This window comes from Epinephelus moara, chromosome 24, assembly GCF_006386435.1.
Source record: "Epinephelus moara isolate mb chromosome 24, YSFRI_EMoa_1.0, whole genome shotgun sequence".
In the NCBI taxonomy this organism is placed as follows: Eukaryota; Metazoa; Chordata; class Actinopteri; order Perciformes; family Serranidae; genus Epinephelus; species Epinephelus moara.
This window is the reverse complement of record NC_065529.1, coordinates 26,572,725-26,593,808: the sequence shown is the minus strand read 5'-3', so window position 1 is coordinate 26,593,808 and position 21,084 is coordinate 26,572,725. Positions and strand designations below refer to the sequence as shown.

Here is a 21,084-nt window from a genome sequence, read left to right as displayed (position 1 = left end):
TTACACACCCAGTGCATATTTTTCCAAACAGCAACCTGGTGCTGGATTACTACTTGGCACCGGTTTCACCCTGTGTGAACTCAAATCACAATTATTTGCAGCCATAGAGGCCCCAAGTCTGGATTTTGAAGTCCAACCCCAGCTCCAGCTAATACTGTGCTTTAAAGCTACACATCCCCTCATGCATTTTATCAGATTACCACGAACCAGCTGACACATGGTGAACACGGGGCTTTCGGGGACATTGGGGTCAGGGGCTCCGGGTGCAGTTGTCCTCTGTGCCCGGTGTGCGGTCTAGCCTCGGTTATTGTTCCATGTGGCCTCGGTGGGTGGACGGACGGACGGTCCATCCTGCTGCCTGTTGTTCAGCCGCTCCGCCAATGAGAGCCGGGCTGCCGCTCAGCCCCAGTCCAATGAGAGCAGCAGGGTCTGGGCTCGGATCGAGAGTTGGGTTGTTCAATCTGTGAGAGGAGGACAACAACCAGCTCTGAGTGTACCGGATGGATGGATGTTGGCGATGGTAACGTTACCCAGCTTTTCCGTTATCAGATGTTACAAATGTAGTAACGAGCGCAAATGAGGCCCCGGCGTTAACGCGCGCTCCGTTAACCGGCTTTCTGTGATGAAAGTCACCGGGGAGTTTTTAAACCGTTAGCGGCGCAGTTCGCTAGCGAGCTAAGCCGTGCGGTGTTAAGACTTAGTTAACGTTAGCGACCAACAACAACCGTTAGGTTAACTTCGATTGTCCTCGGGAAACGCGTTAGCCGCGAAGCTAGCGGTAGCCACCGTGGCAAGCTAATATCATAAATGTTAGCCACTTGGTGCCAAGCGAATTATATGTGTTTAACAAAGTATATTATTAGGTAAGACAGCGAAAGGCTATGCACCGCTAAGCCCGAGCGGAGCCGCCGTAGCTAGCGGTTAGCGGTGTTAGCTAACTTATGGCTCGCGGAGCTGCCTCAGAGCAACAAAGTTGGTGGATGTTCCTGGAGAGTGGCTCTCTGACTGCTCTTTGTTCTGGCTGAACATGGTGATGGTGGGGTAGCTTAGCATGGCGTGAAGAGCCAGCCAGTCTGGTCCGGGCGACAGGCTTTAAAACACGGACACATAACGACACAGATGGGTTATTGTAACATTTGTGAATATCAGCGGCTCATGCATTAATAGACACTTGAATAGCACAGCGGCAATAGCACAACACAACATAGCAGGATTTGGGTATGCAGCCGACGAGAAACCAGTTGCACCGGCTTGCAAGTTAACGGTGCCTTTTCGTGCAGATTGTAGTTTTAAAAGTAGTGCATGATTTACACAAAGAGAAAAGCAGAAAGGATGGTGTCGCACAGCGCTGGTTCCGGTGAGGTAGACAATTACATGGATTAACCACATAATTAAATGGACAGACAGCCATTCTCCTTCATGTCAACATCTGTGCCTGTAGGTCTCACAGTTTAAAAGCTTTATATATTGTATCTACGGGAATAGGCACCATTTATTATGTTGCAATGAGAGGGGCATATTTTAATGAACATCAGACTGAATCATTACTAGCACATGTATAACAATGACATAACAAATATACTGTATTTTCCACATAACATCTGCACTCTGTTTTATTTCAATGTCAAAGGTTGTCAGTGATCCATACTGTTTATCCAAGGTACTGTCAGGTCAAGTTTACTTATCTAGCCTGATTTACATACACTGGCTCAATGGGCATTACAGGCCCACAATGTAATTACTAAACTACCCAGCACAGGCTCACTGTGGCGTGAAGAAAAAAACCTCTTTTAAAAAAAATCACACAAGAAAGGAAAGGTAGCGTATGATTTGTCTGTGCCAAGTCTCGCATTCATCAAGTGGTTTTTACACACAGTGTTTATCCTTTTTTACATATTACCGCAAAATCACAGTCAAACTGTGACATCCCAAGTTTGCAGTCAGTTCTCAGGATCTGGTACATTTTAAAATTAATTGTAACGATTATTAAATGTTTGCAAACAGGACATTTTCAAAACCTTTCGTTCACATTAGAAACCCCATGTTTTCACTGCCGTAAATGATCTAATATTATCTCAAACTAACGGATCCTTTAAAGGTCCAGTATGTAAGATTAATGCCAGGTTCACACTACACCATATCAGCCCGATTATAGCCCAGTAGCCTAGTCCAACAGCGTTGTACGCGATAATCCATCGTTACATCACATGTAGTGTGTCCTAGTAGATGACAACAAATGCTGTGTCTGGGACAGAAAGTCTAGGATGTCACTTTAGGAACACATCTATCTGAGTAAAAAGGCAAAAAAAATGGCATTTTACAGCAGAGGCAACCTGCTGAGTACTGCCATTAGCGTCAAGCGAGCACACGTCGTCCAGGTTACGGCATGATTTTATGACCCCACAACCACCTAATTTGACATAGTGACTGAACACACAAAAATGTTGTGTAGTGTGAAACCGGCATACGAGGGAAATATTGGCAAAAATGGAATATAATCTAGGGTTTTCTTTTGTGTATAATCACCTGTCTTTTATTACCTTAGAATGAGTCATTTATGTCTACATGTGGGGCAGGTCTCTTCCACAGTGTTCACCATGTCGTTTCTATCTACAGTAGCCCAGAATGGACAAACCTAACACTGGCTCTAGATAGGGCCTGTAGCTTTTTTGCACATGGGTAAAGTTTTAGTTGGGTGCAGTCTGCAACCTCAGCCCCTAGATGCCACTAAATTCCATAAACTAGACCTTTAAAGTGTTTGAATACTTCTTAAATGCTGGGTATTGTTGAGGTGGAGAGAGTTTGTTTTGTGGTGACCAAACCTCATAGGAAATGTCTTGTTTGTAAATTGTTAGTTTGTAGTTATTGGTGTTGCTAGTTTTGGTCTCGCTATTTCATTGAAATTTGTTAGAGATAAGATGCAGCTTTGGTTTAATTAATCAGAGTCTTGATGCAACTACGCACTATTAATTTGATTTCATCCCTGTTTCTCAGAATGTTTCTGTCGGTGACAGTGGTGATGGTGGACATGGGTGATCAAGCCGAACGTTGCCGTTGAGTTCTCTGCAGATGTTGTGATGTATTGTCTCAAACCTGATAAAGCAAACTGCTTTCATAGTGAGTAAACCTTTTCAATTTATGTCATTTTTCTGTACAGTACAGTCTGTGTGTGCACATTAATTAGATTATTTCTAATCTCACTTTTTTTTCCTGTGAATCTCACCTCAGAATGAGTTGCTGCTTGGTTACAGGACGTGTGTCCTATCACTGAGGCCACATGTGTATGGGGAGAGATGGATCGCTGTAAGCACGTGGGACGCCTTCGTCTGGGCCACGACCATTCCATCCTCAATCCACAAAAATGGCACTGTGTGGACTGCAGCACCACCGATTCGGTGTGGGCCTGCCTCAAGTGCTCCCACGTGGCCTGTGGACGTTTCATGGAGGAGCACTCACTCAAACACTTTCAGGAGTCACACCACCCACTGGCTATGGAGGTGCGTGAGCTGGATGTCTTCTGTTTTGCCTGTGGAGACTATGTACTCAATGATAACGCAGAGGGAGACCTCAAACTCCTCAGAGGGGCGCTCTCTACCGTTCGCAGCCCAGGTAGACGCTCACTACGCTCCTCGACTGGGGGGGACTGCGCTCCCTGGGTTGGGGAAGGTGGGCCACAGCCTGCCATGCAGCTGGCCTTGCGTCACAGGAGGAAAGCACTTCTTGGGAAGATGCTTCGGACGTGGATGGGTAAACATCAGGAGCTGCAGACTGAGCGTAAAGAGAAACTTGAGGAAGCTAGAAGACAAAAGAAAGAGGTTAAAAGGAGACTAATGGAAGAGCTTGGCAACGTCCCTCCCAGAAAGAGTGCTAGGCTTCTTACTCAGGCGCCACGTTCAACCATCACACTCATTCCTCGCAAATTTCGCGACCCTCCAGAACGCCTACCTCCTCCTCCACCTCCTCCCAAGAAGCCTTCCCTTCTAACCCTGTCCCGTAAGGCTCCTCAGAATGGCAGAGCTGCCAAACTAAGGAGGTACTACTCCACACACGCGGTAACCCGCCGGAGACTGGCTCCAGGTGTCACTGGTCTGCGCAATTTGGGGAACACGTGCTACATGAACTCTATATTGCAAGTGCTGAGCCACCTGCAGAAATTCAGGGAGTGTTTTCTCACTTTGGACCTGTGTGAGACTGAGGAGCTGCTGGCCAAGACCAATCACTCCCAGGGGGTGAAGGGTGTGACAGGAGGTGTAGTCAGCAGTGGGAACACAGCACTGTCAGGATGCCCTCTTGGACGCATGGGGAAGGCGGGCAGTTGGAATTTGCCCATGGGTAAAAAAGAAAGTGCCCCGCCTGCCCCACAGGCTTCAGAGTTGGTCCAGCCCAAGGAGCCTCGCTGCTCCACCCGCCAGCAGATGTCTCTTTGCCATGAGTTACATACACTTTTCAGGGTCATGTGGTCAGGCCGGTGGTCTTTAGTGTCTCCATTCGCCATGCTGCACTCCGTGTGGAACCTCATCCCAGCTTTTCGTGGGTACGACCAGCAGGACGCCCAGGAGTTCTTGTGTGAGCTGCTGGACAAGGTGCAGCAGGAGCTGGACACAGAGGGGTCCAAACGCAGGATAGTTATCCCCATCACAAAGAGGAAACTGTCCAAGCAAGTGCTAAAGGTTCTCAACACCATATTTCATGGGCAGCTACTCAGCCAGGTGAGACATCAGATATAAGCTCATATAAACACTTCATAATATGATTACTGTGTCCCAAACCTGCCTTTAAACTCTTAACAGTGAAAGAGTGAGGGCAAAAAAGTGTTCCTTTGTGATATATTTGCTAATAATATTAATTAATTCTCTCCCTAAAACAGTGATCAATTTTTAAGACACTCTAATACTCAGATATTTTGTGATGTTTTATCTCAATGTGTTGTCTTTAGAGATTCATTTAATGTCTAAAATTAAGACTAAGACTTGGTGTCATCAATAGACATCACAAATTCTTACCACTGGAGTCCTCACCTCTTCTTCTCTCCTCGCTGTGTGTGTTTTTTTAGGTGACGTGTCTGTCCTGTAAGCACAAGTCTAACACAGTTGAGCCGTTCTGGGATTTGTCTTTGGAGTTTCCAGAGCGATACCACAGCATAGACAAAGGCTCAGGCTCCACAGCTTACCAGCGCAGCTGCACCCTCACTGAGATGCTGTCCAAGTTTACGGAAATGGAGGCTCTCGAAGGCAGCATTTACGCCTGCAACCACTGCAACAGTGAGTGTAATGTTTCATACCATTCAAAGCAAAGGCAGCAGGTTTATTTAAAAAAAAAAAAAAAAACCTACAGCCTGAGTTGGGTAATTGGACAATTTAACATAATTTAATGCATGTGGCGTTTGATTTTAAAACCTGATTCTGTCTTTTAAGCTTTGCATACCAATTGAACAAAATCCATGTCTGACAAGCAGCTTTGTTAATAATGCTCTGTTACACATACTTGTGCAAATAAAATTCCATCACAAAAGGAAATTGGACTGCAGAGGACACTGGAGCCTGGAGAAATTTAGTTTGAATGGCATGTATTTAAATAAAAAACTTTGATGTAAATGAGTAAATGCACAAAATAGTTTTCATAGTTGAAAATGAATTCAGTTTTGATTGACAGGCAGCGCCATCAGCAGTGTGCCAGCACACACTCTCGTGACCGAGGACAATGACTCACTGATGGAGTGAGGAGTGTTAGCTCACTGTTGACAGGAGGCTGTGACTTTACAACTAGGAAAGCAGCCCTTCAGGAAGCTACACAGAATGTTTATCTGTTTGTAAAGCCTGTTAATAGTAAGCAAGTGTGGCACCTCTGCACTAAAACAAAGCCTCATGTCAGTGATGTGAATTTGAACTGATTTGCACATTCATTAACCAGCTCCTTGTTTCATGCTTTGTCAGAAAGAAGACGGAAATCATCCCACAAACCCTTAGTTCTGTCAGAGGCACGTAAGCAGCTTCTGATCTACCGTTTACCTCAGGTTCTACGGCTGCACCTCAAACGCTTCAGGCAAGTTTCTCTACAGACTGATTTTCTTATCAGGTTTACTGCAAATCCAATAACTTAAAAACAGTTTGAGGGACCCAGACTTGTTTGTTGTTTTTTTGTAGCTGAAATCAGAGTGTTTGAGTACAAGAGCATTTATGTTCATCATAATGTTTGTAAGGTCGTGTTTACACCTGGTACTAACATGTGTCCTGGGTGATCAGATCACAACTGCACAGCTCTAAGTACAATGGTGAATGCACCCAGTGTGTTCTCAATGCGTCTTGAAATCCAGTTGCTCAGACCATTCAGAAGTGGTCGGGGCCACATATGGCCACTGTCTTTCAGCAGTGTGAACGCTAATGTGTCCTGGGCCACATTGAACGACTGCCATCTCAGCTGACATCCTTGCTTATCTGAAGCTCCGCCGTTAGACACAGAGCTGCAGGAACGTCTCTGGAGTCACTCTCCTCCCGGCGAACGGTTAGTCAGCACGAGCTAATACAACAGCAGCTGTTAAACAGTCCCAACAAACTCCCGCCATCACCAATACGGCTCAGCTCTGTTGTTAAACCCGTTAATAGCAGTTATGTAACATTAGTTGTGTGATGTTAACAGTTAGCCCTGTTAATGTGTGTGTGCGGCCGTTGGACGGAGCTGACCCTCCTGCAACAGTAGTCTCCTGGCGGCTCTTGTCTCATGATAAATGGAGAGAATGAGAGCAGGACAAGGACAGGCTGCAAATCAATATGCTGCATGCTGCAGAGTTTACTCATTCATTCATTCATTTTCGTAGCCGCTTGTTCTGTTAGGGGTCACGGGGGGCTGGAGCCTATCCCAGCTGACATTGGGTGAGAGGCAGGGTACACCCTGGACAGGTCACCAGACTATCACAGGGCTGACACATAGAGACAGACAACCATTCACACTCGCATTCACACCTATGGTCAATTTAGAGTCACCAATTAACTTGCATGTCTTTGGACTGTGGGAGGAAGCCAGAGCACCCAGAGGAAACCCACACTGACACTGGGAGAACATGCAAACTCTGCACAGAAAGTGCACACGATTTTTGGCTTTTGTCTGTACGTACATCTTTAGTGTGGAGCCTAAGCATTGTTGTATAAATGAAACCCCAGGTGTCAACAGACAGACTTAGAGTAGTCCACATGTGATCGCATCACCCAAGACACATGTTAATACCAGGTGTAAACATGCTCCTAGTCCTTGTGAGGCTAACTTGTCCCTGTTGTACGGCAGATGGTCGGGGCGGAACCATAGGGAGAAAATCGGCGTCCATGTGGCCTTTGACCAGATTCTGAACATCAAACCATACTGCTGCACAGGCTCAGGTCACTCTGTCCACAGAGGAGGCTACACCTACGATCTGTCTGCTGTTGTTATGCATCATGGTAAAGGCTTTGGCTCAGGGCACTACACCGCATACTGCTACAATACAGAAGGAGGTGAGGACGCCGATCAATTCAGATCAATCTGTGACGTCCTGTTGTTCGATCGTTAACCTTTGTCTTTGCATCCTCAGGTTTCTGGGTCCACTGTAATGACTCTGAGATGAAGGTTTGCAGCGTGGAGGAAGTGTGCAACACTCAGGCCTATATTCTCTTCTATACCCAGAGGTCTGCCTAGGTACCTCTCGCTGTGATGTCGACCTGTATGTGGCAACTAACGGCTGCATTTATGAAAACGTTCTCCAATGTTTTCCCAGATGTCATTAAAACAATCAGTTTGAAATGATTTACTAAAAAAAGATGGCAACGGGGGCAGTAGGACAGCCACAATCATGAGTCGAGGTGAAAATTTTAGCAGCATAATCCAGATGAGAGGGACGATAATGAAGGTACACACACTGTAATGTTGCCAAGGTAAATTTAAAGAAAATAATTTTGATTAAAGTGTTGTAACGGATGGATTTGGATTGTTTGATTTCACAAAAAGAAAAACCTTTTCATAAATGAGGCCACGGGTTTCTCAGCCTGTGGGACCAGCATATCGGTTAATGGCCTGAAGACTGTGGGAGCAGGTCCGCCTCCGTCCTGCTGAACACCAAGATGTGTGTCCGTGTTTTTAAAAACAATCAGGCTCATGTCTGTTGAGTCTGGAACCAACCAGGCGCTCTCCTGAAACAGCATTTTACATTGAAAGGCGACACGGAGTCTGGATTTTAGAGCACTTTTATCACAATAATGTTGTTAATGTGCATCTTATATATGACTGTACATCTGATTGGCAGTGCACTACATATTATAAGAGGTACATCTTCCAACATCATTGTGTAGTTCCACTTGAATGAAATGAATCCAGCGACTGAAGTCCAGACTCTGTGTCGCCTCCTGTTCAGCTTTTTTGATTATCGTGAAATGTCAGTTATGGAAACTTTTAATACTCATCCCTGTGTCGTTTGTACGTCATCATGTCCTCTCCTCAACTGTACTGCTGTGACTGGATACTGTGTCTTAGGCTCGAGGCTCGGGGCGTCCGGCCTGCGCTCTCAGTGAACAGGAATAGTTTTTGTTTTAGTTTCTTTTGTAGTCATTCTATGTTTCACTTTCACGAAAACACTTGATCGACGATGAGTGACGGAAAGCTGCACTTTTGAGGAGGGGCTAATATTGTTGGTCCTATCTTTGTGATTGTTCATCTTTTAGCTCCTGTATCTTGTTTAAATGGCAGCTCCCCCTGTGGTGTAACGGTTAGAGTAGTCTGAGCCCGGGTCGGAGACACTGCGCCTGTGATTTACTTGCAGGAGATGGAAAGTGAGTGAAAGGGCAGACTGCGATACAGAAGAATGTGTTGGGGTACCCATTTTGAGTTGAGCACCTGAAAGCAATATATTGTACATCTTGCATCTTGACAGGAAATTGAGATAAAATCAGGAATTCTTCTGCTTGTTATACAACGTTTTTTTCTACTCTGCTGTTTCTATCAAGGTCTTTAGAATTTGCTAGGTAATCAAGAAAAACTGTTGTGTTTGATACGAGTCGAACGCAAGATACATTTGTGAACTCTATGTAAAAGTTGGAACAATCTAATGACGATGAATGTCTTACTTTTTAGTGGTCAGGTGTGGCCATGCCACCGGCTCTGATCCCCTTGAGTTCTGTCTTGTACTGTAAGAATACCTGTCATAAATGTAATGGTCATATGGGTTTTGCCTGACGGTAATTATTAAAAAGACAAAACAAATTTGAAACGTTTCTTTTGTTGTATTCATTTTAGAGTGAAAAGTAGAGCAGTGGTTACCAACTGGTGGGTTGAGGGTCCACTTTGAATGGACCGCAAATGACTCGCAAACATGTTAAGTTTGTAAAAAAAACAAACACACACTTTATTTTTAACACTGTGATTTGGTCTATATCTTAGAATTATACAAAACTGGGGGTTCAGGGGTCCTCTGCCAGAAAATTTTGAACACCAAACACGTAATTTCCTGCATTCTGGTGATTTTTACACCAAACACGTAATTTCCTGCATTCTGGTGATTTTTTTGACGCACCATTTTGTGCCTTTTAATGCATCAATTTATGGTATAAATGTCTTTAATTTTTTTTTTTTTTTTTTTTAATCAAAGTAAAAGCCCTCAGCTACTTTCATGTTTTTATCAAGGGGGGACAAATGCACACGTTCTAAATCTTGAGGGGAATATCCCCCCTGTGTCCCCCTTGAAATCTACACCTGTGTANCAAACACGTAATTTCCTGCATTCTGGTGATTTTTTGGACGCACCATTTTGTGCCTTTTAATGCATCAATTTATGGTATAAATGTCTTTGATTTTTTTTTTTTTTTTTTTAATCAAAGTAAAAGCCCTCAGTTACTTTCATGTTTTTATCAAGGGGGGACAAATGCACACGTTCTAAATCTTGAGGGGAATATCCCCCCTGTGTCCCCCTTGAAATCTACACCTGTGTATGTAGCTTCAACTAGCCATCATAGTGCCTGCAATATCTATGTTACCAACCTTACAGGAGCATACAAAGGTGTTCTCAGTGTACATGAAGTCAGGGGAAATGGTCACAAATTTAGCATCGCAACAGAAACAGGCACAGTAAAGTAGAGCTGAAGTAATCCACAGGATTAGCAGATGGATACGCAGTTGAACTGAAACACTAATTCTGCTCCTCTAATGCTTTCTTTAAGACGTGAAACCGAGAATAAATGTAATCTGGTCCAGACAAAGATGCATCTGATGAGAGGGTATTAAATGTAAATAATCTCTGAGGACGATTTATCTTCTCAGCAGTGAACTCGCCCCCTATCCTTTTATTTTAACTCACGTCCCATGAGGAGGTTTTTTTTTCTTTACCCATTTTTTTTTTTACAAACGTCCTGAATGCATTTGATTGAAATCATATACATTAAAAATCTGGGAAGTGGAACATAAACCACAAGGATTTGTTTGAAGGATTTTATTAATTACTTGGTTGATGAGCTGCGAGACTGCTACTGTCTTTAGAGCAGGTCTGTGTAACTTTTGAAATAACACTTTCTCATACAAATGAGGAGTGTCTCCATAAGCAATAAAATCTTATGGAGGCTAATGTTAGCAAACTTAAAGTAAATATTGCTGCACAACATGAAGTCACTGATTTTATGACTCTTCTCTGCTACTGTTCAAATACGCTAGCATTTAGCTAAACACCGATTTGAAGATTAGCATTTAGCTTTATGGTTATATCAGCTGGACCTACATAAAGCATTATTTATTTCTGTTTTAAAGAGCACCGGCTGAACTGCTGATCACACTAAAGTCAGCTGTCATGCAGTTTCATGTTGATATAATTACTTAGCATACTTACTAACTTAACAACATCGCTGTCTAATGGTAATACTTTTATCCAATGACTTTATTTATGGCAAATAAATCATTTACTAATGCTTCATAGAGCAGCAATAAGAGTGAAAACTCATTTTGGGTTTCCAGGTAATGAAAAATCCCCTCGGTATTAATCCTCTCTATCAGGTAATGATACAGTAATAGATGTTGGTAATCCATTAATAAATGCTCAATAAGTTGTTATTAAATAGATTTTTTGGTCAAACCCCTTTTTAAAAAAAAAAAAAAGCATGGCTACACTGTCCAAACAGTCAAGGGGATTTTTCACAAACTGGCAACTCAAAAATTGCTATTAGTAATGGTTTAAAACAGAATTATATAGTTTTAGAAAACATTTTATTAACTATTAATAAAACTATTAGTTACAAACAGGGGTGTCAGAGTCAGGGGAGAGTGGGACTGATTGCTAAGGGCCACAGTGGGAGGGGGGGCCTCAAAAAGCCAAGAATTAAAAGTTAAGTGTTTTTGCAGTTTTTATTTGTTAGTAATTAGTGCCATACCTTTAGTGCCTAATTAAAATGGGATGAAGAGATCAGTTGAAAGACTGGGTGCTGTATAAAAAATAGTGGAAGTGCTCAAAGGCCCCTCTCACCACCCCTTAAGAAAATGGTTTGGTCCGCCCCTGCACTAGAATACATTTTTAAGGGTGCTTTCAGACCTAGAGTTGTCTTGCTTAGGTCTGAATCAGGGACTAATTTTGTTACAAGGCTGCATAATTGCCTGGAGTTGGTTCATGTTCTCATGGCAGCATTTACAAGAGGACCAGATAAAATGCCTTGCATGAGAAATCTGCTCTTGATTGGTCAGAATTTCCATGCAGGAAAAATCCAGGAAGTAAACAAAACATTGAAGAAGAGTACACATGCAAGATAAATGTGACACTTTCTAATGTCACAATGGAGGGACTGCTCATCGTGGACTATATTGCTGTCATTGTTCATTGTAGTCAGACCATACAGTTTGAAAACGAGGCACGGCTCCAACTAGAAAACAATGTTTTGATGCATTGGATGTGCTGAATGTGCATATTAAGGCAGTACAGGGGGAGGTGCACATTAATAATCCTCCAGGACTGTAACATGCTCATGTTTAACCCAAACAATGTGCAATGTGACTGCAGTTGGTTCGAATTGAGGTCAGAACACGTTCTCATTACAAACAAACTGCGCCAAAGTTCGTTTGTAAGCGGACCGAGACCACCTCTTCAAGAAGGTCTTTGTCCGGTTGTTTTGGTGCACACTCGACTGCGATTGCTGTGTTCACACCTGCCCAAACGAACCACGCTTGGGGGGCTAACAAACTGAACCGAACCGAACAGGGCAGTTTTAATTTTCACCTTGCTAATTCTAGTTAGTGCCTGCTGATGCTGCTGGGGCACCAGCGTACACCGTCATCCCTTTCAGCAAGAAAGGAAAAAGAAAGGAAAGGGAAAGAAAGCAAAATGACCTTGTAAAAACTAAAAAGGTGTGTGAGAGAGACATGAATCAAGAGAGAAAGCATAAGGGGCCCAAAGAGAGTGCTTATACACAGGGCCCAGAATGGGGTGCTACGCCCCTGCTTATAAGACTTACCTAATTAGATTAGAAGGTAGTGCTATTATTTCTATATCTTATATATATATCATATATATTAATTGATGTAAGATGTTGCTCTTTTACAAATTCCAAGACAATTTCAGTCAAAAAGTTCAGTCTCTGAAATAAAAAGGATGATATGGATATATTCAAGGTCAGCCTAATATATGAAATCATTTATTTCTTACAGTGTTTAATAAAACAGCAATAATTGTTTTTTGCAAACTGGATATAAACTTTGATACAATTTGACATGCCAGTTAATTTGACACTGTGGATAGTAGCAGTTCTACAATAGTGGTTATGAAAGAGCATTTATGGACAGAACAAATTTTACATTGTTGAATTATTATGGTGAATCTGTCGCAGATATCAGCTTTTTTTTTTGTTAAACAGTTCATTCGACTTCAAGAAAAAGACAAAAAGAGAGAAATGCGTCTAAAAGCACTGCTTCAACACCAGAACAGGATGTGAAACAAACCAGGAGTGACACTGAGCCGAGATACAACATACCTGCACTGTTATTTATGACAACAAAACGGCAGTTATAGAAGATTCATCTAGTCATTAATGAAATGGTAACTCATGCCAGCTAGATGCATCTTAGTGCACATATGAGGACATGCATGAGCACATAACATTCATGGAAAAAAACCTTTATCCTCTCAAATATTCTATAGCTTCAACATGAAGGTTACGGCAAACATGGTCAGCATTTTAAAGTCGTTATTAAGTTTTCATGTATCATAAATAATTAGAAAAAGACGATCCAAAGATTTCTTGCAAGAAACTCAGTTTTTGGTGACAGCAATGCAACCGATGATTGATCATCAACACCAGTAGATTTGGGCGAGATGAGATGATGTCTTTTGTCACTTGGCAAGCAGAGAATTTCTGTTCTTTCATTGTAAACACCTCTCCACACCCTGCAGGCTGGATCCTGTCCATCCTCATTTAAAAGTGCCATGTTTTGTCCTCAGATTGCTCCTCCTTCACTCTCACAGGCAACAAGTGCAGTGGCCCTCGTTCTATTTCAGTCCTTCAATCCTTCTGTGGTGATGAGTTTGTGACTCCCTGCTCTGGCCTCCGCTGCCGTCTCTCTCAGGGAGCTCAGCTGGGCAGCAGCCACGGCTCCACAAAGTCCCACTGCTTCCACAGGATGAACAGCAGCAAGGTCAGCAAGACGGTGGCAGCCACCCGGGCTCGGGTCTTCATCAGCGGGGTGATGAAGTTGGCCAAGGTTGAGACGAAGACCAGCAGCACGGCCATGAGCGCCAGGATGACGTTGATGAGTTTACCCAGCAGAGCTCGAGCATTGGCGTTCTCCACTCCCTCCAACTGGACGACCTGCTGCTGTTGCTGCTGCAGCTCCAGCTTGGTGATGCGGGTCAGGCACGACTCCACGGCCTCCTGTACGTACAGAGGAACCACAGTGGGATTTTTTTAAAGGCCCTGAAAAATTATTTTCTCAACAAAACTTTTTACTGTGAGTGAAGAACCTACCTAACCCTACATGAACACACAGGTTTCTGCCAAAGTTACAACAGTTTATTTCAGGTGAGAGATTTCTGTTTGGTGTTTTTTCTTAGCTCTGGTGAGGGCGGGGCTAAGTGGGACAGTGTGATGTCGTGTACTACAATACACCAATCAGGTTTTAGCAGAATTTGAAAGTGTCTCGGTCACTGAGTTTATTTGGTGTTTTACCAACCCATCCTCGCTCCCAACTCATCAAATATTGAACCTTGGTCAGTGGTGATAGTCACATAGTGATGCACCGCCCTTTGAGACACACCAGGTGGCATCATTATTTGATGCTTTGAGCAACAGCTGAGGTGAAAAGAGCAAGAAAGTCCTTATAGGGCAGCGGGGAGAAAACACAGAACTTACACCTGGGAAACTGCTGTATGTGTCCTGTGTGAAACCAAAGATCTATGTTGGGTTATTTTAACAATATAGTGTGGTATGTAACATGATCACCACCACACTGAACTACACTCATACAGTGGATATGCTGATATCAGGATGGTGTTGTTGCATACATGTAGCACCAACCCTCCAATTTCCCCCCAGGTTACATTAGTTCTGTCAGCACTGTTGCTGCTGTTAGCACTGTTTATTGAGTTAGCACCTGTTTTGACTAGCCCTATACTTTAGCTGTTACTGGTTGTTAATTGGCTGGATTAGTTGGATGTGTACACACTCCCAATCTTTACCAATGTTTTATATCATCATACATTTATTTATTACATTTATACATCATACATTTATTTTCTCACCAGCGTCCGTAATGTCCGTATAACTCCCAATAGGTTTGAACACAAAGTTCAAATAGATATAGCCATATAAATCTGGCTAAATCTGTTTGCTTCCCTTAATCAACAGCACCTGTGCTTGATTGTGCTGGCATGAATTTAAATACACCATGGCCAGCCTCAGCCAGTGACATAATCCACCTAGTGGTGTGTCAGGATAGTACATTTAACACAAATCAAACATATGGCTCCAACTGCTGACTAAGCCCCCTCCATATTAAGAACTGTGTGCAGACAATCCAACCCTTGACTCTGAATTATAGATTTGCACTGAATGTTGGATACAGCTTCTTTAAGAGCAAATAAGGATATTTTATATTATAGAAAAACACTAAAGATTAACAGCCACGTCTTAAGATGTTTAAATATCTATGATAATGTGGCAGACTTTTACCTGAATGTCTCTTGCTCTCTCGTAGGACTGGTAGGCGACTTTTTCCTCCATGCTGGCGAGTTCCTGTTTAAGGTTAGTCATCTCATTCTGGTGCAGCTCTGTTAGGTCATTCAGCTGTTCTTCAAGTCGTTCATACCTGAATATACAGTACAAAACACACATGCGCACACACACAAGAACGCTCAAACTAATGTCCCAATGTCGAGTATCCAAAGCCTAAAGATTCATATCTTTAGTAGGAACGAATGGGCTTCGGGCTAAAAGCCACAGACAGAGTATGGATGTACAGAGAGATGTGCTGCTGATTTCTGTCTTCTCATGGGATTTGGATTTGTTGACATTAACAAAAAAATATAATTTCTTAATCCATCATGTGAACTACACTGTGAAGACTGCACTGAATACACCAGTTCATACGTGTGACTTTTTTGTGACGTGTACCTGTATCTCTCTTCTTGCAGGCACTGTGTCATGTAGGAGTAGTCACTCTGCAGCTGGCCCTTCATGTCCTCGATGGCATCCTCCATGTGCGCCTGGCTGGCTTTGATCTCCTGCAGGCCCTCAAGTAGAGAGTCCCAGGAGCTGTGCATGTGATGGTGGTGGTGATGGTGCCCATCCAGTCTGGGGCTCCCCATGGTTGGTCCTAACAGTCCCCCTCCTCCACCCGCCCCACCAGAATTACTGCCTGCTCCGGAGCCCGACGTGGCGCTGGAGCACTCGTCGTCGCTGCCGTACTTTGGGCTGGATACTAGAGTGGCACTTCCACTCAGTGCACGAGGTGTTGGGGTGTCCTCAGAGTGGCCCCCGACTCCGTCCTCGAGTGAGTCTTTTAGATGAGCAATGTTATCTGCGCTGCCAAATTTGTTCCTGATAAGACTGGCAAACTCTCTTGGCTTGGAGACCACAGCTGTGTGAGTGAGGGCAGATACTCCGCCTTTGACTCCTTCAACTACTCCACCTCCGAAACCACTTATCCCAGCACGAACGTTGGCCCCAACGTCCTTTAATCCCTGCTGCATGTCCCGCAGGACATCCTTAGGCTGCCGGGCCGGTCCATTCTGTAGAGAGGGAAGAGAAATGAGGAAGCAGAGAAGTGGAGGATCTCAAAGGTAGGAGAGATTAGGTTAAGGGAGAGAACTGTAGGAAGATAGATGAGGAAAGCAGGCCCTGTAGAGAATTAGGTGAGACACAGGATGATGCATTGGTTTAGGAGATGAGAATCATCAGTCTATATTTGGACACAACTGTCCTCACAAAGTTCAACACTCTTTCGAGTCAGCCACCAGATAATTATTCACAACAGCCAGAGCACAAAAACAGATGCACATAAATAGATCACATGTTCTCACACTCTCACCTACCTGTTCTATCTCCTTTAGCTTCTTGTGATAGTGCTCTAGTTTCTTGTGCAAGTGTGCGATGGTCTGTGCTGACTTCTGGTTCTTCTTCTCGAACACCTGCTTGATCCTGGACGCCTGCTGTTTGTCTGCGTTGTGGGCCAACTTCAGGTATTCTGCAACGTTATCGTCACGGGCCTCCTGCTCCACACGGATCTGTTCGGTGACCTTCAGGATCTTCTGCTGCAGATGCTCCAAAGCAGCACGCGTACGCTGAGGCTCGCCAACCCCGATACCCTCTGCGCCTCCGCAGGCCATGACCCCAGATGCTGCTGCTGCCGCCCCGTCCGCACTGATGTTACTGTCAGAGCCTCCATGGCTGGTGGTGGAGGGTAGGCCTAGAGTTGCCACCTCGCTCTTGTCCAGCTGTGGGGATGAGAGGGCAGGAGGAGGTTATCAGGGCTGGAGAGAGCACTACAACTACTACAGATGAAATAGGCTACTGTCGACACGGCCTTCCTCAAGTACAAGGAAAATCACATGTATTGATATCTATGTGTACAAAGGAAGATTATTCTGACTGATAAGCACAGTGAAAGGCTCATTGTTCCATCCTGACTGTGATTATTTGTCCTTTATTCTAAAAAAAACAAGGTTTTCCACATGGGAAAACAAGTTTGTCTCAAGCTTTAATGAAATATCCATCTGACAGTGCCACAACAGATAAGCTGTGGTAGTTTTTGGCTCTGTAACTTCTTAATGATTTCATAGAAGTGTCCTAGAACTAATTATAGGGAAAAGCTTCAGACAAAGTGTTCACTTGACACAACTTTAATTAATTTGTTTCAGTGTAATCCAGCAAATCTTTTAGTCAGGCGCAGACGGCCAGACAAACATTAAATCTAGGCAGTAATTATGATATATATTGGCGGGGACACATCCGCAAATATGCTCAAAATGTCCCTCCCAATATGCTGAAGGAAAAATGTTATGTTACCAAAGGCAACCAGGCACCACTGTCCAAAATAATCATGAGCAAATGTAAACATAATCATAAATAAACATTACAAATTGCCATAAATATTACTCCGGGTTCTAGTGTTATGGTGTACTGCAGTTCTGCATGTGGTTTGTACAAGTGGCATAGTCGTACCCCAGCAGAAGCCACTGCTTGACTGCTGTACACCAGTAATTCCCATCTAGTCCAGCCATGGGGTCCAAATTTTTCCTTAATCATTTGATGAAGGTCCACAGAGTTTAAAATATTCACCATCATACTTGTGTTTGGCCATGTCATCGAGCTAGTAGCTGTCAGTTATTTACTCACTCTACAGCAGGAAACAGCACTTCAAAATAAAAGCTCTGTGCCAGATATTCACTGTACTTGGAAATTAGGTGTTTTTTACAAACTTGACATGTTTGTGAGTCACTTGCGGTCCATTCAAAATGGACCTGCGACCCACTTTTGGACCGTGACCCACCAGTTTGTGAACTAATGTCAATCACTGCATGAGAATATAGTATGAATGTTATGTAGGCTACGTATATTGTGTTTGTACTCTTCCTGTGCAGCCCTTGGTCATATGCTGGCTCCCTAAAATGACACTCAGTCAGCAAACTTTAAACCCCTGATCTAGGATTTTTGTTTAAAATGTTCTAAATGGTCAACATATTCTCAATCTGACCTCCTCACATATCAACATTTGGTCACTGACTTTCCACATCCAGGTACAATGTGCAAGGTACCCTGGATGTGTTAGTTCTGGGATGCTGTGTCAAGTTCTGCCTGTTACATGCATTGTCTTCATTCAATCGCGAATTGACATTTTTTTCCTGATGCACGTGGTTGTGTTTAGGAAAAAAGATCAGGGTTTGGCTTGATAATCTTACAGGACATGAGCACCTCTTTCCCAGGTGAAAGTCCGTGTTTGTTGGACCCATCCACCATTTGGACTTTCGTCGCCTTGAGTTTCGTTCTTGTCCCGCCGCATGTCCCCCTGACGCTACTAAGCACCATTAAACTATAATGATGACTGGCCGTGTATCATGCCGACATGAGAGGCCGGCTTTGTTTGTTAGTGTCTGAAGCCGCAAGTCACTGCCCAAGTGCCAGATTTTGACAACGTCAGAGTGAGACCAGGTTGAAATGGCCAGTTTAGCTGTTACGTTTCCAAAAATTTCTCCTGTGGAGACTCTCCAGAACCCCTTAGAGGGTTGGATCACAGAGGTTGTTGGTTGAAAACAGTCCCCTCAATGTTAAATATGTGATTACGGCCCTACATTCAAGTCAACATATATGAGAACTGAAGTTTCCAGTAATAAACAATGTGCAAATATTCACTTGGGCTTAATTAGAGCATTTTTTTCTTCAACCCAGCCAACATTTGTACGTGGGTTGATTTACCCAAGTGGGCCCCACATAAGACGCCCATTTTGAGCCAATACCCACTTGCTACCTAGGTGGCCCAAGCATAACCCATGTGGGGCCCACTTGGGTAAACCCACCCATGCGGTCAATTAGCATGAGGCCATCATGGAACCTGTTGACAATCCCATTCAGGGCCCACTTTTCAGCCCATTTACAACCCACACTGGCCCCTCATACAAATGTTGACTGGAAAGTAAATGCACTTGGAAAATCAACAAATACCAATAAAGTCAACTGACAGACAAAAATAACTTCCCCCTGCAACCAAATTACAGTTTGTTTGAGGAAGAATCTAGGAAACTATTAGCAAATTAACTGAATCAAAATAAATTTCCTCTATGTTGGCTCCTGAACTGAGAGTCAGTCTGTTATGCCCATAATTGATTTGGTGGAGGCATCAGAGAGTACACAGAAAGGCCATCATGCATTAATTAGATGATAGATAATTAGTCTGCTGCTTCCTGCTCTGCACAGCCTCAGAAACTCAGCAGCTCCACACACAAGTTACTCTAATACACTTTCTTAAAATGCATCAGATGGTAAAAGCATGCTGGTATATTTACAGCCATGATGGAGCAGCAGGTGACAGCTATGATAGTGATGAAATGATGGATCATCTATTATTAAATGCTCTGGATCATTCTGCCTGATTGATCTCATTGATCCATGAGGGAATTCCCTGGTATAGTGTGCATTATAGGCTATCTATGTGTGTCTTGGCAGATGGTGGGATTGTTAATGACCCTCTGCCTGACGTCAAAACAGTGTAATCAGAGCCTGCAAACATGAGCGCAGGCAGACATGACACCGAACATCTCATAGCGGTGCTCTAATTTCTCCACGCGGGATTTATGTCTATTTTATTTGCGTGACAGTGTGAAATGGGCACACGCTCCTCGCGCTATTATAAATCAGGCGGTGTGTGCGTATGTGTGTATGTGTGTGTGTGTTTTCTATACACAAAGTAGGTTACAATCACACTGTAATGGTGGGAAAAAACAGATGACTGCAGTCCCTGGTGTCAGTGATTTCCTGATCTTATCACAGACAGAAAGTGAGATGCTTATGCAGCAGCTAAAGCGATGGCTCAGAGGAGGAGGGGGGGTGCAGTGTCCGGCGTTATATGGGTGAAAACAAGGCAACAAAAAAAAAACACACAACACGGAGCAGATGCTGAAATCTAACGGGGATGAATCCGGTGATGGATCACAAACACAGCTGCAGGAGGTCGGACGAGAAGGCTGCGATGAGGANGGGGGGTGCAGTGTCCGGCGTTATATGGGTGAAAACAAGGCAACAAAAAAAAACACACAACGCGGAGCAGATGCTGAAATCTAACGGGGATGAATCCGGTGATGGATCACAAACACAGTTGCAGGAGGTCGGACGAGAAGGCTGCGATGAGGATGGAGATGAGAGACATGTATGGTATTTATATATATAAATATAAAAATGAAAGCCAAGAGGACAGGGGCATGCCCGTGCCTTCTTCAGTCGGCAGGAGGACACACTGTGACATGAGACACGGCCGATGGATGTCAACAAGCGTGGATGCGCACACATGAGGATGAGACACAAGTAGCACAGCAATAAATTAAATTAGAAACGTTACCATACTGCTTTAATCCAATTTTTGCAGTGCCATTGCAAGTCTGTGTTCGAGGCCCATCCTCCTCCTCCTGCCTCCTCCTCCTCCTCCCCCTGAGCCCCCCTCCTCAAATATCTTTACCCCCAGCCGCTGTATGGCTGACTATCACCTCCCTGGATCCTAACGCTCCATTGTTAATGCCATCGATATCTGCAGCCTCCCACTCCCTCCCTCTCCCTCTACAGCTCTGATCTATTCCTCCCTCCTTCTCTCCTTTGTGTCATATGCTCCCTCCGCCTCCCTCTGTCTCTCCCTTACCTCTCTCTCAGTCTAAATGCAAATGCTAGCTGTCCTGCCCTATAATGGATGTGGGAGCTAAGGGACAGATGATGGAGGGAAATGGGCGGGGGGATGGGAGAGCTTAGCGCAGGCGTGCAGGTGCCTCTGTGTGTGCTGTTGAGGCCAGAGGAGAGAGGAGGGAGGAGGAGGAGGGAGCACAGCAGGGCCTGCTCTGGGCCCTTCATCCCCCTAAACCCTCAATACAAACACATGCACCCAGTGTGCGCACTGATGTGGGGC

At 44.0% G+C, this 21,084-nt stretch overlaps 2 protein-coding genes across 4 annotated transcripts; one reads left to right on the top strand and one right to left on the bottom strand.

The window, feature by feature from the left end:
* Positions 1-250: 250 nt before the first annotated feature.
* usp49 (ubiquitin specific peptidase 49) lies at positions 251-9,216 on the top strand. The gene is made up of 7 exons (XM_050038702.1): positions 251-520; positions 2,995-3,117; positions 3,229-4,709; positions 5,054-5,261; positions 5,934-6,042; positions 7,279-7,484; positions 7,562-9,216. The coding sequence occupies exons 3-7, from the start codon at positions 3,294-3,296 to the stop codon at positions 7,663-7,665; spliced, it is 2,043 nt and encodes a 680-aa protein (XP_049894659.1). The 5' UTR covers positions 251-520; positions 2,995-3,117; positions 3,229-3,293; the 3' UTR covers positions 7,666-9,216.
* Positions 9,217-12,610: 3,394 nt separating this feature from the next.
* On the bottom strand, positions 12,611-20,890 carry tmcc2 (transmembrane and coiled-coil domain family 2). 3 transcript variants are annotated; one of them, XM_050038074.1, is made up of 5 exons: positions 20,530-20,890; positions 16,514-16,915; positions 15,594-16,210; positions 15,153-15,288; positions 12,611-13,856 (listed from the first exon to the last, which is right to left on the bottom strand). In XM_050038074.1, exons 1-5 carry the CDS (start codon positions 20,530-20,532, stop codon positions 13,557-13,559), a joined length of 1,458 nt encoding a protein of 485 aa, XP_049894031.1. In that variant the 5' UTR covers positions 20,533-20,890; the 3' UTR covers positions 12,611-13,556. The 3 variants fall into 3 exon arrangements, with proteins under 3 accessions (XP_049894031.1, XP_049894032.1, XP_049894033.1); XM_050038075.1 differs by having other exon boundaries at positions 20,535-20,888; XM_050038076.1 differs by lacking the exon at positions 20,530-20,890 and having other exon boundaries at positions 15,594-16,319; positions 16,514-16,646.
* Between the last annotated feature and the right edge of the window lie 194 nt (positions 20,891-21,084).

Bases quoted from the DNA above. Each gene is read 5' to 3' on its own strand.
- usp49 (XM_050038702.1), top strand. From the start codon at position 3,294: ATGGATCGCTGTAAGCACGTGGGACGCCTTCGTCTGGGCCACGACCAT. The intron at 5,262-5,933 runs GTGAGTGTAATG...ATGCTTTGTCAG, and splicing joins CGCCTGCAACCACTGCAACA to AAAGAAGACGGAAATCATCC. The intron at 7,485-7,561 runs GTGAGGACGCCG...TTGCATCCTCAG, and splicing joins CTGCTACAATACAGAAGGAG to GTTTCTGGGTCCACTGTAAT.
- tmcc2 (XM_050038074.1), bottom strand. The intron at 15,289-15,593 runs GTACACGTCACA...CTGTATATTCAG, and splicing joins CTGCAAGAAGAGAGATACAG to GTATGAACGACTTGAAGAAC. The intron at 13,857-15,152 runs GTAAAAGTCTGC...CTGTACGTACAG, and splicing joins AGAGAGCAAGAGACATTCAG to GAGGCCGTGGAGTCGTGCCT.